This window comes from Salmo trutta, chromosome 24 (assembly GCF_901001165.1).
Source record: "Salmo trutta chromosome 24, fSalTru1.1, whole genome shotgun sequence".
NCBI classification, from domain to species: Eukaryota; Metazoa; Chordata; class Actinopteri; order Salmoniformes; family Salmonidae; genus Salmo; species Salmo trutta.
This window is the reverse complement of record NC_042980.1, coordinates 32,960,346-32,976,260: the sequence shown is the minus strand read 5'-3', so window position 1 is coordinate 32,976,260 and position 15,915 is coordinate 32,960,346. Positions and strand designations below refer to the sequence as shown.

At 45.3% G+C, this 15,915-nt stretch overlaps 1 protein-coding gene across 1 annotated transcript in view; it reads right to left on the bottom strand.

Annotated features, from left to right (window-relative positions):
• Positions 1-15,915, bottom strand: part of LOC115161135 (vang-like protein 1) — a 59,554-nt gene extending 43,639 nt beyond the window's left edge. The window contains exons 1-2 of the mRNA XM_029711890.1: positions 15,801-15,915; positions 317-566 (exon numbers count right to left, since the gene is read on the bottom strand). Coding sequence (XP_029567750.1) covers positions 317-378 — 62 coding nt within the window. The 5' untranslated portion in view covers positions 379-566; positions 15,801-15,915. The remainder of the gene's footprint in view (positions 1-316; positions 567-15,800) is intronic.

Sequence of the window (15,915 nt, the reverse complement as noted above, 5' to 3'; positions counted from 1 at the left end):
CTACACATATATGTATTTTTTTACACTGTTTGGACTTAGGCGACCCTAAAATAACCGCTTAGGTGACCTGCCCAAGGATTATAATGGCAGAAAAATCCCTGTTATTTGTTTTCCAACAACCGACATGTAGCTAGTCAGTTGCTCTGCAGCAGATTGAGACATAAGCCTCTCCCTGATGGGGTGTGTGTGTGTGTGTGTGTGTGTGTGTGTGTGTGTGTGTGTGTGTGTGTGTGTGTGTGTGTGTGTGTGTGTGTGTGTGTGTGTGTGTGTGTGTGTGTGTGTGTAATAGAGTGTGAGTGGTGAAATCATGTCTTACCCATGTCTGTTGGATCTTTTGGAGTGGCTGGAGTAGCCAGACTGGATAGACTCAGTGTCCATGGCAACTCCGTTCAGAGCCAGCGATTGGCCAGGTGTCTGAGGGGGGTCTCAGGGTGTTGTGCAGCAGGGTGATGGTGGTCTGATCCAGGAAGAGATGGGTTATCTAACTAAACAGACTGGCAGCAGACTGAAAACATCAGGGATCTACGTTGACAAACCTGTAGATGTCCTTTAGTAGACATATTGACCTGTGAGAAACAGAGAGACAGAAAGAGAGACAGACAGGTCTGTTATCAACTAAATATACAGCTCAGTTCTGCGCTTGCTACCAGAGGCCTATTCACAGAGTACACCGCAGGTAAAGCTAAAAGCAAGGCAAACTAAAGAGTTATGTGCCAGCCCATACCGGTTGGGACTTAGAGGCGACTGTGTTACAGTGATAGACTGCCAGGGAGACAGAACATTAAGTGAATTATTCTCCATTTCATTATTCTAAAAGCTAGAGTAGGTGATCTGAGGATTACGGTAAAGGGTGACAGAGATGATCTGAAGCCCAATCCCATCATCAAGGAAGGTACATCAGATCCTCACATCATAGACCAGACAGCTTGATCCCCTGTGATGAAGCACACAGTCTCACACATATTGGATCTTCATTTGATCACCCTGTTGCAGGATAACTTTCACGAGGTTTAAAAAGGCTTCTGAAGTTTGTAATTTCAGACTTGATTTTCCCTTACGAAAAACGTATCAACCCCGACAAAAATACATTGCCCCTTATTCTCACCCCCCAAAACTGGAGGCAGCAGCCAGCCAGCCACATACTGTAACCCTCCAACCCCCAGCTCTAGTGTGATCCATGCTCCAGACAGGGCTCGTTCCACCCCGTCATGCCCGACTCTGGTGTGATCCATGCTCCAGACAGGGCTCGTTCCACCCCGTCATGCCTGACTCTGGTGTGATCCATGCTCCAGACAGGGCTCCTTCCAGCCCGTAATGCCTAACTCTGGTGTGATCCATGCTCCAGACAGGGCTCGTTCCACCCCGTCATGCCTGACTCTGGTGTGATCCATGCTCCAGACAGGGCTCGCTACACCCCGTAATGCCTGACTCTGGTGTGGTCCATGCTCCAGACAGGGCTCGTTCCACCCGTCATGCCTGACTCTGGTGTGGTCCATGCTCCAGGCAGGGCTCGTTCCACCCCGTCATGCCTGACTCTGGTGTGGTCCATGCTCCAGACAGGGCTCGTTCCACCCCGTCATGCCTGACTCTGGTGTGATCCATGCTCCAGACAGGGCTCGTTCCAGCCCGTCATGCCTAACTCTGGTGTGATCCATGCTCCAGACAGGGCTCGTTCCACCCCGTCATGCCTGACTCTGGTGTGATCCATGCTCCAGACAGGGCTCGATCCACCCCGTCACGCCTGACTCTGGTGTGATCCATGCTCCAGACAGGACTCGTTCCACCCCATCATGCCTGACTCTGGTGTGGTCCATGCTCCAGACAGGGCTCGTTCCACCCCGTCATGCCTGACTCTGGTGTGATCCATGCTCCAGACAGGGCTCGTTCCACCCCGTCATGCCTGACTCTGGTGTGGTCCATGCTCCAGACAGGGCTCGTTCCACCCCGTCATGCCTGACTCTGGTGTGATCCATGCTCCAGACAGGGCTCGTTCCACCCCGTCATGCCTGACTCTGGTGTGATGCATGCTCCAGACAGGGTTCGCTCCACCCCGTCATGCCTGACTCTGGTGTGGTCCATGCTCCAGACAGGGCTCGTTCCACCCCGTTATGCCTGACTCTGGTGTGATCCATGCTCCAGACAGGGCTCGTTCCACCCCGTCATGCCCGACTGTGGTGTGATCCATGCTCCAGACAGGGCTCGTTCCACCCCGTCATGCCCGACTCTGGTGTGATCCATGCTCCAGACAGGGCTCGCTACACCCCGTCATGCCCGACTCTGGTGTGATCCATGCTCCAGACAGGGCTCGTTCCACCCCGTCATGCCCGACTCTGGTGTGGTCCATGCTCCAGACAGGGCTCGTTCCACCCCGTCATGCCTGACTCTGGTGTGATCCATGCTCCAGACAGGGCTCGTTCCACCCCGTCATGCCTGACTCTGGTGTGGTCCATGCTCCAGACAGGGCTCGTTCCACCCCGTCATGCCTGACTCTGGTGTGGTCCATGCTCCAGACAGGGCTCGTTCCACCCCGTCATGCCTGACTCTGGTGTGATCCATGCTCCAGACAGGGCTCGTTCCACCCCGTCATGCCTGACTCTGGTGTGGTCCATGCTCCAGACAGGGCTCGTTCCACCCCGTCATGCCTGACTCTGGTGTGATCCATGCTCCAGACAGGGCTCGTTCCACCCCGTCATGCCTGACTCTGGTGTGATCCATGCTCCAGACAGGGCTCGTTCCACCCCGTCATGCCTGACTCTGGTGTGATCCATGCTCCAGACAGGGCTCGTTCCACCCCGTCATGCCTGACTCTGGTGTGATCCATGCTCCAGACAGGGCTCGTTCCACCCCGTCATGCCCGACTCTGGTGTGATCCATGCTCCAGACAGGGCTCGTTCCACCCCGTCATGCCTAACTCTGGTGTGATCCATGCTCAAGACAAGGCTCGTTCCACCCCGTCATGCCTGACTCTGGTGTGATCCATGCTCCAGACAGGGCTCGCTACACCCCGTCATGCCTGACTCTGTGTGATCCATGCTCCAGACAGGGCTCGTTCCACCCCGTCATGCCCGACTCTGGTGTGATCCATGCTCCAGACAGGGCTCGCTCCACCCCGTCATGCCCGACTCTGGTGTGATCCATGCTCCAGACAGGGCTCGCTCCACCCCGTCATGCCTGACTCTGGTGTGATCCATGCTCCAGACAGGGCTCGCTCCACCCCGTCATGCCTGACTCTGGTGTGATCCATGCTCCAGACAGGGCTCGTTCCACCCCGTCATGCCCGACTCTGGTGTGATCCATGCTCCAGACAGGGCTCGTTCCACCCCGTCATGCCCGACTCTGGTGTGATCCATGCTCCAGACAGGGCTCGCTCCACCCCGTCATGCCTGACTCTGGTGTGATCCATGCTCCAGACAGGGCTCGCTCCACCCCGTCATGCCCGACTCTGGTGTGATCCATGCTCCAGACAGGGCTCGTTCCACCCCGTCATGCCCGACTCTGGTGTGATCCATGCTCCAGACAGGGCTCGTTCCACCCCGTCATGCCCGACTCTGGTGTGATCCATGCTCCAGACAGGGCTCGCTCCACCCCGTCATGCCTGACTCTGGTGTGATCCATGCTCCAGACAGGGCTCGTTACACCCCATCATGCCTGACTTCATTTAGTTACTGGATCCAGTTGCCCCAATGGCCCCCTGCCAATCACCACTCCCTCATCTCAGGATTATGCAAATATAACTACACTTATAAATTATCTGCCTGACCAATGGGACACAAACACCCAAGTACCACACTAAGCAAATGTGCATGCAAATCCAGTGTTATGGTATATGTGTGAATATCTGCTCTTGGTTCATTGAGTAGAACAGACTACTGTATGGGTTGCAATGCCAAGCCCACTGTCCAGCTCAATAAATTGAAGGATTTAGTGTTACCTGTATGTTTTTAGCATGAGGCTAGCTGAGGAATGTAAGGACTCCAGATATATGATACAATGACTGCAGCTGAAAGCATCTGCATTGTGTCTGTAACCCAAGAAACGTGAGGGTTTCTAAATAAAAACACAAGCAAACCAGGAATTCTCTGGAAAATACACGACAAACACCTTCTAGGGCTAACATTACTTCAGTATCAAATTCTAACCCGGGGAGAGGAAGAAAGAGCAACCAGAATTAAAGGGTCTACTGTTGCCTTGGTAACAACACAAGCATAAGGCTCCCTGTGGATTGCAATAATAATAATAATAATAATAATGTGAGAGAGAGTGAGAGAGCAGAGGAAGGCATGTTGGAACTGTGAGTGAATCATAGGCTTAGAGTACCTGAGCACTCCCTTCTCATATTCATCACTCTCACATAATTTCCTTTCTCTCTCTGTCACACACACACACACACACACACCAAATGCAAGGCTTTAACCCCTGGAGGGCTGATGTCTCCACGTGTGTGTGGGCACACAGTGGTATGTGGGGCAGCAATCTCCCTTAGAAAAGTCAGCCAGTCATCCGAGAGTCAACATAAAGAGCCAACCGGGTCATGTGGAAAACCATGGCCTACAAGCAAGACAAACTATCAGTTACAAACCAACGTGTGAAACACTGAACATCAATACAGCCTACTGAAATAGCAATGACTGTGACAGCTGTCTGCCTTTATACGCATCCTTAGAATTCAGTAACGCGTCTTAAAATGTATATAGGGCATACACTGGAAGTACATATATGCGTGAAATACACCATATATGGATAAATATATTCTCTATAATGACATTTCTGTATGCCGTTGTGGTTTAGTGGAATGGGGAGAGAGTCATGAGATCAGAAAGTGAAACTAATGTTACATAAACACTCATTAGGCTGTTTATCTAGGATGTGAACTGAGATTCAGGTCAGGGAGCCAGTCAAGCCAGGAGTATAGGCATGCTTATTATAGCATCCTCAGAGATGCATACTTCCATACTAATAACATTACTTTGTCTTAAAGAGAAGTCTATGGAAGAATTACAGTCATGAGAGAGACAGTCAGTATGAAAGGTCAGTTAGGCCACTCAGTATAAACTTTTCCCTACAGATCACTCTCATCTCATGCCATCAGTTACACAGCCAAAGAATGATGTGCTGTGTGTGTGTGTGTGTGCCTGTGTCGCCTAAAACATGCGTGTGTGTGCCTGTGTCGCCTAAAACGTGTGTGTATACTGTATGTCTCTTTGTACTCCTTTGACCCAGCTGTAGAGTCATTTGGACCATAAACAGGGCAGAGGGGAAGGGCGTTGTGTGATCAGCAAGGCCAACACATTCAGTTGTATGCAGCCTGCCAGCATCCTGTGTGGCACAGATTAACCTAGCCTGCAGGGATCCCTGGTTACCATGGCATCCACACTGTGCCCTCCCTCACCCACCCTATTAGCCCCCCCTCCTCTCCCTCAGAATGCCCTAATGGTGGCAAAATGCCATGCTATGCCAGGGATTTAGCATGTGTTATGGTATGTTTGTTTAGCAGTTTAACCTGTTATGGATAGGGGGCAGTATTTTCACGGCCGGATAAAAAACGTAACCGATTTAACCTGTTTATTACTCCTGCCCAGAAACTAGAATATGCATATAATTGTTTGATTTGGATAGAAAACACCCTAAAGTTTCTAAAACTGTTTGAATGGTGTCTGTGAGTATAACATAACTCATATGGCAGGCCAAAACCTGAGAAGATTCTGTACAGGAAGTGCCCTCTCTGACCATTTCTTGGCCTTCTTTAGCCTCTTTATTGAAAACAGAGGATCTCTGCTGTAATGGAATATTTTGAATTTTTTTGTCACAATACGCGCCGGCGCGTCACCCTTCATTACCCTTCAGATAGTGTCTTGAACGCACGAACAAAACGCCGCTATTTGGATATAACTATGGATTATTTGGAACCAAACTAACATTTGAGAGTCATCATTCAACGTTCTGGCGCCTTCTGAGAACCTATGGGAGCCTTAGAAAATGTCACGTTACAGCAGAGATCCTTTGTTTTGGATAGAGATGACAAAGAAGGCCAAGAAATGGTCAGAGAGGGTACTTCCTGTACAGAATCTTCTCAGGTTTTGGCCTGCCATTTGAGTTCTGTTATACTCACAGACACCATTCAAACAGTTTTAGAAACTTTGGAGTGTTTTTTATCCAAAGCTACAAATAATATGCATATTCTCGTTTCTGGGCAGGAGTAATAACCAGATTAAATCGGGTACGTTTTTTATCCGGCCGTGAAAATACTGCCCCCTATCCATAACAAGTTAGAATGGTGTAAAATAGTGATATGTTTGAAAAATTGAAGTTTTTTGTAATTCGCACCACGCCCTATCATTGGATATTGGAGCGGTGTTCTGCTAGCAGAACATCTAGATGTAAGAGGTTAACACACATATGCCTACTCACCACCAAACACAAAGATATGTACTGTATTCACATGGGCGACAAACAGCGTATGTGATGAAAGACGACGTAAACATAAAGACACAGTTATTAACAACAAATAACACAGACAGACAAAGATGAGCCAGATACAGGAACACAAACTGAATGCACACACACAAATACTGTAGATAAAATGTGCCACGTAAGTCTGTTTAAGTCTGTTGGAAATGAAATAAAATGGTGACAGAACCTCAGCAGTGCTTTATAAAGAGAGCAATCTGTCCATTGACAAGAGATAACCTTAGAACAGCTGTTGATTAACACAATACTGAAGCACACCCACACACATCGCATGTATGCACACACACACAGGGGGGCCTTTGGGCGGTATGGGGAACCCGTAAGAGTTCACATTATTTATGAGGTGACCCTGCAGCTTGTGTTGTGAACACTGCCTGGTAAAGCCAGACATGTCTGACAGTGTGGGTTAATTAACAGTAGGAGTCAAATAAATCCACTCAGGGCAGAACACAAGCGTTTACACATATACCGCTTAGATAGAGGCTGTACAGCTGAGACTGTAAATGGTAACATGTGACATGTGTATGGTGTGTGTTTGTGTTCCTACAATAAGTATTGAGCCATTCAATGATCTGGTTAAGATCCCATAATGCATGATGACTCATAAATCATTACACTTTAGTCATCTTATCCAGAGCATTCAACTTAACCGCACTGAGCTAAAGGCTAGAGCTGCCGCTTTCAAGGAGCGGGACTCTATCCCGGATGCTTATAAGAAATCCCGCTATGCCCTCTGACGAACCATCAAACAGGCAAAGCGTCAATACAGGACTAAGATCGAATCATACTACACCGGCTCTGACCCTCGTTGGATGTGGCAGGGCTTGCAAACCATTACAGACTACAAAAGGGAAGCACAGCCGAGAGTAGCCCAGTGACACAAGCGTACCAGACGAGCTAAACTACTTCAAAGCTTGCTTTGAGGTAAATAACACTGAAACATGCATGACAGCACAAGCTGTTCTGGAAGACTGTGTGATCATGCCCAACGCAGCTGATGTGAGTAAGACCTTTAAAGAGGTCAACATTCACAAGGATAACCAGGACGTGTGCTGTGAGCATGTGCTGACCAACTGGCAAATGTCAATAATCAATAAGCTAAGGGCCCTGGGACTAAACCCCTCCCTCTGCAACTGGATTCTGGACTTTCTGACGGGCCGCCCCCAGGTGGTAAGGGTAGGTAACAACACATCTGCCACGCTGATCCTCAACACAGGGGCCCCTCAGGGGTGCGTGCTCAGTCCCCTCCTGTACCCCCTGTTCACCCATGACTGCATGGCCAGGCACGACTCCAACACCATCATTAAGTTTTCTGATGACACAATAGTGGTAGGCCTGATCACCGACAACGACGAGACAGCCTATAGGGGAGGTCAGAGACCTGGCAGTGTGGTGCCAGGACAACAACCTCTCCCTCAACGTGATCAGGACAGGGCGGCAGGTAGCCTAGGGGTTAGAGCATTGGACTAGTAACCGAAAGGTTGCAAGATCGAATCCCCGAGTTGACATGGTAAAAATCTGTCGTTCTGCCCCTGAATGAGGCAGTTAACCCACTGTTCCTAGGCCATCATTGAAAATAAGAATTTGTTCTTAACTGACTTACCTAGTTAAATAAAAGGTTAAAAAAAACAAAGGAGATGATTGTGGACTACAGGAAAAAAGAGGACCGAGCACGCCCCCACTATCATCGACGGGGCTGCAGTGGATCAGGTTGAGAGCTTCAAGTTCCTTAGTGTCGACATCACCAACAAACTATCATGGGCCAAGCACACAAGACAGTTGTAAAGAGGGCACGACAAAACCTATTCCCCTCAGGAGACTGAAAAGATTTGTCATGGGTCCTCAGATCCTCAAAAAGGTTCTATATCTGCCCCATCGAGAGCATCCTGACAGGTTGCATCACTGCCTGGTAGGGCAACTGCTCGGCCTCCGACCGCAAGGTCGGCCTGGTATGGCAACTGAACGGCCCAGTACATCACTGGGGCCAAGCTTCCTGCCTTCTAGGACCTCTATACCATGCGGTGTCAGAGGAAGGCCCTAAAAATTGTCATAGACTCCAGCCACCCTAGTCATAGACTGTTCCAACTGCTACTGCACGGCAAGCGGTACCAGTGCACCATGTCTAGGTCCAAGAGGCTTCTAAACAGCTTCTAGCCATAAGACTTCTGAACATCTAATCAAATGGCTACCCAGACTATTTGCATTGACCCCCCCCCCCCGGTATATAGTCTCACTATTGTTATTTTACTGCTGCCCTTTAATTACTTGTTACTTTTATTTCTTATCCGTATTTTTTTTAAACTGCATTATTGGTTAGGGGCTCATAAGTAAGCATTTTACTGTACGTTTCCCTGCTCTTGTTGTACTCGGCGCATGTGACTAATAAAATTTGATAGCGATAATCCAGGCCCAGAAATAGAAATCATAAAACTCCTGTCAATTTGGTGAAAGTCTATGTTCTGTCAGTGGGTAAAATAAAACAATTCAACTTCTAAGTGGTCATCTGTGAAAATCTGAAAATTGCATCATAGCTACATAATTATCGTCACTGGAGATAGAGGATAACACACCATCACATTTCATAACACTTTTAAAACAATTACCTGCACTTCAGATAAGCCAATAGATAGACAAGTATGCCCATTCTAGAACACATCCATCTGCTTATATTGTCATGACAAAGTATATATTTTATCAAAAATAAAGGACCAAGGCACTCCTCATATAATTCATTAAAATGCCTTTATTTGTATGTCATGTTCAATGGAAATAAAGTTTAAAACTCAGCGTTTCAGCTGTATGGCCTTCGTCATACAGATATGATAATACAAAGATATGATAATACAATGTCCTCTTTTGAACAGCTTTTTCCAATCAATCCTGATTTGAAGAGGGAGTGGTTACAGAATTCATTGGACAACACCAAGTAAGCAATACTATACACATTCAAAAGTGAAATACTGTAGATATGTATTTAAAAATACAACTCAAGGCTCGAAGCATCAGAAAGGTAGATTTTTCTTTTTGATGACCAATTTACCCCTTTTACCACAGAGAGAAGGAGAAAGGAATCCCATTGGACAATGAATGGAGAAACACCGGACCCAACTGACTGTTCACGTTGTCATGCTGCATCACGTGGATGCTAAGCGTCACACAATCCCTTCTCAAAGGAAGACTTGAGAAGCTTGCTTATTTTCCTTGAACGTACGTAATGTCACGATTCCAAAGCTATACAACATTATCTCCCATCTTGGAAAATATTTGCAACGTTGTACAATTGACTCCCATTCATTCATTGGAGAGCTCTCTACTTGTCCCAGAATGCATGACTTATGGGCAACGTACACAATGGGCGTTAATACGATTCTAATGGAGTTTCCCCATCTCCTCAAAATTATCTCTGTGGGAAAGCAACGTTTCCCTGCTCTTGCTCTGGGCAGAGACGGACTGCAAGTTGAACTCGGTGAGAAAGACTCCCAAATTGATGCAGTTTGTTAAGGCAATTTTACAGCTAGCTACTTCACATACTGATATTGACTTTGGTATTATTGTGTATAGCTTTGTTTTCTACCTAGCTAGCCAGCAAGCCAGCCAGCCCAGAGAGGGAGGGCATTGCATGGTTTAAAAAAATGAAATAATAATTAGACTTGAGCTGCAAGAGTTTTCCATAAACGATTTTCACATGTTTGTACCAACCTTGTTATAACGACAAAAGGAAACATTTGTTCAACATTTTTCACATAGTGCTATTTAACTGTTAATCAGAAGAATTTGTGGTTTGGGGTGGATTATCCCTTTAAGATAGCAGTGCATTTAGAAAGTTCTCATATCCCTTGACTTATTCCACATTTTTCTGTGTATCAGCCTGAATTCAAAACGGATTAAATAGATGTATTTTCTCACCCATCTACACACAATACCCCATAACGAAAGTGAAAACATGTTTAGATCTTTTTTGCAAATTTATTTAAAATAAAATACAGAAATCTCAATAACATACAGTACCAGACAAAAGTTGGGACACACCTACTAATTTCAAGATTTCTTTCTTTTTGCCATTTTCTACATTGCAGAATAATAGTGAAGACATCAAAACTATGAAATAACACATATGGAATCATGTAAGCAAGAATGTGTTAAACAAATCAAAATATATTTTAGATTCTTCAAAGTAGCCACCCGTTGCCTTGACAGCCTTGCACACTCTTGGTATTCTCTCAACCAGCTTCATGAGAGTCACCTGGAATGCATTTCAATTAACAGGTGTGCCTTGTTAAAAGTTAATTTGTGGAATTTCTTTCATTCTTAATGCGTTTGAAACAATCAGTTGTTTTGTGACAAGGTAGGGGTGGTATACAGAGGATAGCCCTTTTTGATAAAAGACAAAGTCCATATTATGGCAAGAACAGCTCAAACAAGCAAAGAGAAATGACAGTCCATCATTACTTTAAGACATGAAGGTCAGTCAATCTGGAAAATGTCAAGAACTTTCAGTTTCTTCAAGCGCAGTTGCAAAAACCATCAAGCGATATGATGAAACTGGCTCTCATGAGGACCTCCACAGGAAAGGAAGACCCAGAGTTACCTCTGCTGCAGAGGATAAGTTCATTAGACTTAACTGCAACTCAGATTGCAGCCCAAATAAATGCTTCAGAGTTCAAGTAACAGAAATCTGTCCTTTGGTCTGATGAGTCCAATTCTGAGATTTTTGGTTCCAACCGCCGTGTCTTTGTGAGATGCAGAGTAGGTGAACGGATGATCTCCGCATGTGTGGTTCCCACTGTGAAGCACGGAGGTGGTGGTGTGATGGTGCTTCGCTGGTGACATTGTTGGCGATTTATTTAGAATTCAAGGCACACCAAACCAGCATGGCTACTACAGCATTCTGTAGCGATACACCATCACCATCTGGTTTGCGTTTAGTGGGACTATCATTTGTTACACAACTCCAGGCTGTGTAAGGGCTATTTGACCAAGGAGAGTGATGGAGTGCTGCATCAGATGACCTGGCCTCAACCCAATTGAGATGGTTTGGGATGAGTTGGACCACAGAGTGACAGAAAAGCAGCCAAGAGCTCAGCATATGTGTGAACTCCTTCAAGACTGTTGGAAAAGCATTCCAGGTGAAGCTGTTTGAGAGAATGCCAAGAGTGTGCAAAGCTGTCATCAAGGCAAAGGGTGGCTACTTTGAAGAATCAAAAATATATTTTGACCTGTTTAACCCTTTTTTGGTTACTACATGATTCCATGTGTTATTTCATAGTTTTGATGTCTTCACTATTATTCTGCAATGTAGAAAACTTTTGACTGGTACCTTAAGTATTTACACCATTTGCTATGACATTCCAAATTGAGCTAAATTTAATCAATTTTGAGTTCAGGCTGTAACAACAAAATGTTGAATAAGTCTATGGGTATGAATACTTTCTGAAGGTGGGACTACCACATATCTCAGCCATAGTAAGTTTCCTCAATAAAGTAACAAAGTCAGAGCTAGTAAGGGGGGAAAAGAGTCAAGTATGAGTGTTAGTGCACAAAAGGGTTATTGTTAAGGGGGGGGAGTATGTGTGTTCAAGTACAAACAAACATTCACATAAGATATCATCATCCAAGATCAGCTAGTGGGAGAAAAAAAACATTAAAACAAAGACAGACACACAGGGTTCTACCGCACACAAGAAAAGAGAGAGTTCAATGGTCAAACACACACTTGAGTAAAAAAAAGAAAAAGAGAAGCGAGCTGACAGTTCACTGGTATGCAATCCAACCTCCCTGGTTCCAAACCCATTCATGTGAATGAAATAGTAGCCCAAGTACAGTGATCATGATTCAGGATATGCCGGCAGGAGAGAGAAGGAAGAAGGCTTGAGCACTAACAGGGTAACAGGCTTGGTATGTGCCTACTATAATGGGTATTACTGTTGCACAGACATACAGTTGAAGTCGGAAGTTTACATGCACCTTAGCTGAATACATTTAAACTCAGTTTCACAATTCCTGACATTTAATCCTAGTAAAAATTCCCTGTCTTAGGTCAGGTAGGATCGCCACTTCATTTTAAGAATGTGAAATGTCAGAATAATAGTAGAAAGAAATAAAAGCTGAAATAAAATCATTCTCTCATCACATTCCCAGTGGGTCAGAAGTTTACATACACTCAATTAGTATTTGGTAGCATTGCCTTTAAATTGTTTAACTTGGGTGAAACATTTCGAGTAGCCTTCCACAAGCTTCCCACAATAAATTGGGTGCATTTTGGCCCATTCCTCCTGACAGAGCTGCTGTAACCGAGTCAGGTTTGTAGGCCTCCTTGCTCGCACACACTTTTTCAGTTCTGCCCACTAATTTTCTATGGGATTGAGGTCAGGGCTTTGTGATGGCCACTCCAATACCTTGACCCTGTTGTCCTTAAGCCATTTTGCCACAACTTTGGAAGTATGCTTGGGGTCATTGTCCATTTGGAAGACCCATTTGCAACCAAGCTTTAAACTTCCTGACTGATGTCTTGAGATGTTGCTTCAATATATCCACATATTTTTCCTGCCTCATGATGCCATCTATTTTGTGAAGTGCACCAGTCCCTCCTGCAGCAAAGCACCCCCACAACATGATGCTGCCACCCCCGTGCTTCACGGTTGGGGTGGTGTTCTTCAGCTTGCAAGCATCCCCCTTTTTCCTCCAAACATAACGATGGTCGTTATGGCCAAACAGTTACATTTTTGTTTCATCAGACCAGAGGACATTTCTCCAAAAAGTATGATCTTTGTCCCCATGTGCAGTTGCAAACCGTAGTCTGGCTTATTTATGGCGGTTTTGGAGCAGTGGCTTGTTCGTTAATGAGCGGCCTTTCAGGCTATGTCGATATAGGACTCGTTTACTGTGGATATAGATACTTTTGTACCTGTTTCCACCAGCATCTTCACAAGGTCCTTTGCTGTTGTTCTGGGATTAATTTGCACTTTTCGCACCAAAGTACGTTCATCTCTAGGAGACAGAACGCATCTCCTTCCTGAGTGGTATGACGGCTGCGTGGTCCCATGGTGTTTAAACTTGTATTATATTGTTTGTACAGATGAACGTGGTACCTTCAGGTGTTTGGAAATTGATCCCAAGGATGAACCAGACTTGTGGAGGTCTACAATTTTTTTCCTGATGTCTTGGCTGATTTCTTTTGATTTTCCCATGATGTCAAGCAAAGAGGCACTGAGTTTGAAGGTAGGCCTTGTAATACATCCACAGGTACACCTACGATTGACTCAAATGATGTCAATTAGCCCATCAGAAGCTTCTAAAGCCATGACATCATTTTCTGGAATTTTCCAAGCTGTTTAAAGACACAGTCAACTTAGTGTACGTAAACTTCTGACCCACTGGAATTGTGATACAGTGAGTTATAAGTGAAATAATCGGTCTGTAAACAATTGTTGGAAAAATTACTTGTGTCATGCACAAAGTAAATGTCCTAACCGACTTGCCAAAACTACAGTTTGTTAACAAGAAATTTGTGAAGTGGTTGAAAAACGAGTTTTAATGTCTCCACCTAAGTGTATGTAAACTCCCGACTTCAACTGTATGCCACCTGCCTCCTAAAACAGCACATAGGTGTTGAAAACCTGTTATTCCCAACATTTTTCAGTTACTGTACCACCAACTGAATTTTGCTCTGCCCGGAGTACCCCTGAAGTACCCCCTCATGTGCATTTTACTAGTAGGTCTATGGTCTCACGAGTGGATAGACCAAGTACCCCCAGGGGTCCTAGTTCCCCTTGTTGAGAACCACTGTAGTGGTTCCACTGATATATCCATAGGAGAGTGCTTGGCAGCTGACAGGCGCCTACAAACTCCCATATCCTGCATTCAAAGGCTCTGTAGCAGGCAATTCCAGGTGTGCACTGAGGTAACGTACTAGAATGGTGCTTAACAGTGAACCTAGCCCAGTGAACATCGCATCTGATCGATCCATCTACGAGTTCAAACTAAGGAGCCGATCTTTGAGATATAGTGACCCCGGTTAAAGACCTAAGAAAGCTATAAAACGGCTATTACACCGGGTGGCTAACGCACTGTAGCCATAGCCGTGGGAAGATGTTTGGGGTATTCTTTTTGACTATTCAGCTAAGTCTCCTAAAATCTCATAATAAATAAAGGTGGTGTTTTTGGTGTAACAGTAACGTTATGCTATGCTATTATATTTGGTTATGTAGAATACTAATTAATAATGATATGATCTTCCAAAACATTGATTCAGCTTTGATTTAACTACTAAACGAGCACCATTGTGAGAAATGGCTGAGTGAAGCTCGGTGTGCTCCGGACCACTGCTGTCCGCTGTGCACCAACCCAACTATTTTTGCCTACGCAAAATTTGGTGAAGCAGAAATTAGAGACCACATGCAGCCTTTTTATGAAAATCTGGGAATATTTGGCCAACAGAATATGTCTGGTTTATCTCTGGGAATTTAAAACAATTAGGATGGGAAACTGTTAAAACTGGATTGAGTTAAATCACAGCAAATATGTTGAATCAGCAACTAATAAGCATGGAGAGCCTCACACGTTTGACGAAATTACCTAATATCTTTCAGTCTAATACTGCCATTCACTTACTTTTGTAGAACTTCATCACAACACATTTCACATTGCTTTTTGTAAGTAGTTAGGCCTACCTTTAGCTGGAGCAAAGATGATGTAGCCTGCTGCGCTACAGAGGGCTATATCTGTCTGCTAATACAGGGGTTCGTCCCCTCCCCAAGGCACTAACTAAACAGCTGATTCAAATGATCAAAGCTTGACGATGAGTTGGTTATTTGAATCAACTGTGTTGTGCGATGGCAAAAACCCAAACGTGCACCGGTCACTCTGTGAACCCTGTGCTAATACAGGACTAGTAAAGGCCCAGTGCACTACTTTTGTGAAGAAAAACAACATTGCAACATAAATGATATTCCTATTATTGTTTTGTTTTTTATTCAGATTTTTCAGAGGACGCTCAGCACCCATACTTCCTGCGGTTATGACTGTAGCCTATCTGTTTTCTAGTGGACCATGAACGAGATGCCAGCTGAATAGTCTCATTTAAAACGTTATGCAGTTGTATTGCAACAAATATGATAAACATCAAAACATATCATAGCCGTGAGAATGATCAACTAAGTCAATGTAATGCGACGCCGACGGACCGTCAATCGATTCGCGGCGGCACTGAACTTCACTCTGATCCTGGTCTCCTGCTTCGAGCTCCAGTTGTTGAGCCACCGAATCGGGCTGAATTACGATATGTATCACAGATGAATTGGCTACAATATATTTACAATGCGCACGTAACTCACCTTTTCACGGTGGCGACATTGCTTCACCTGCGTTTGGGCGTGAAATACAGCCTGCTATACACCTAGGCTGCAAAACGAACTGATCCACAGACGGTGCTGCTGCTCCTCCATGGGA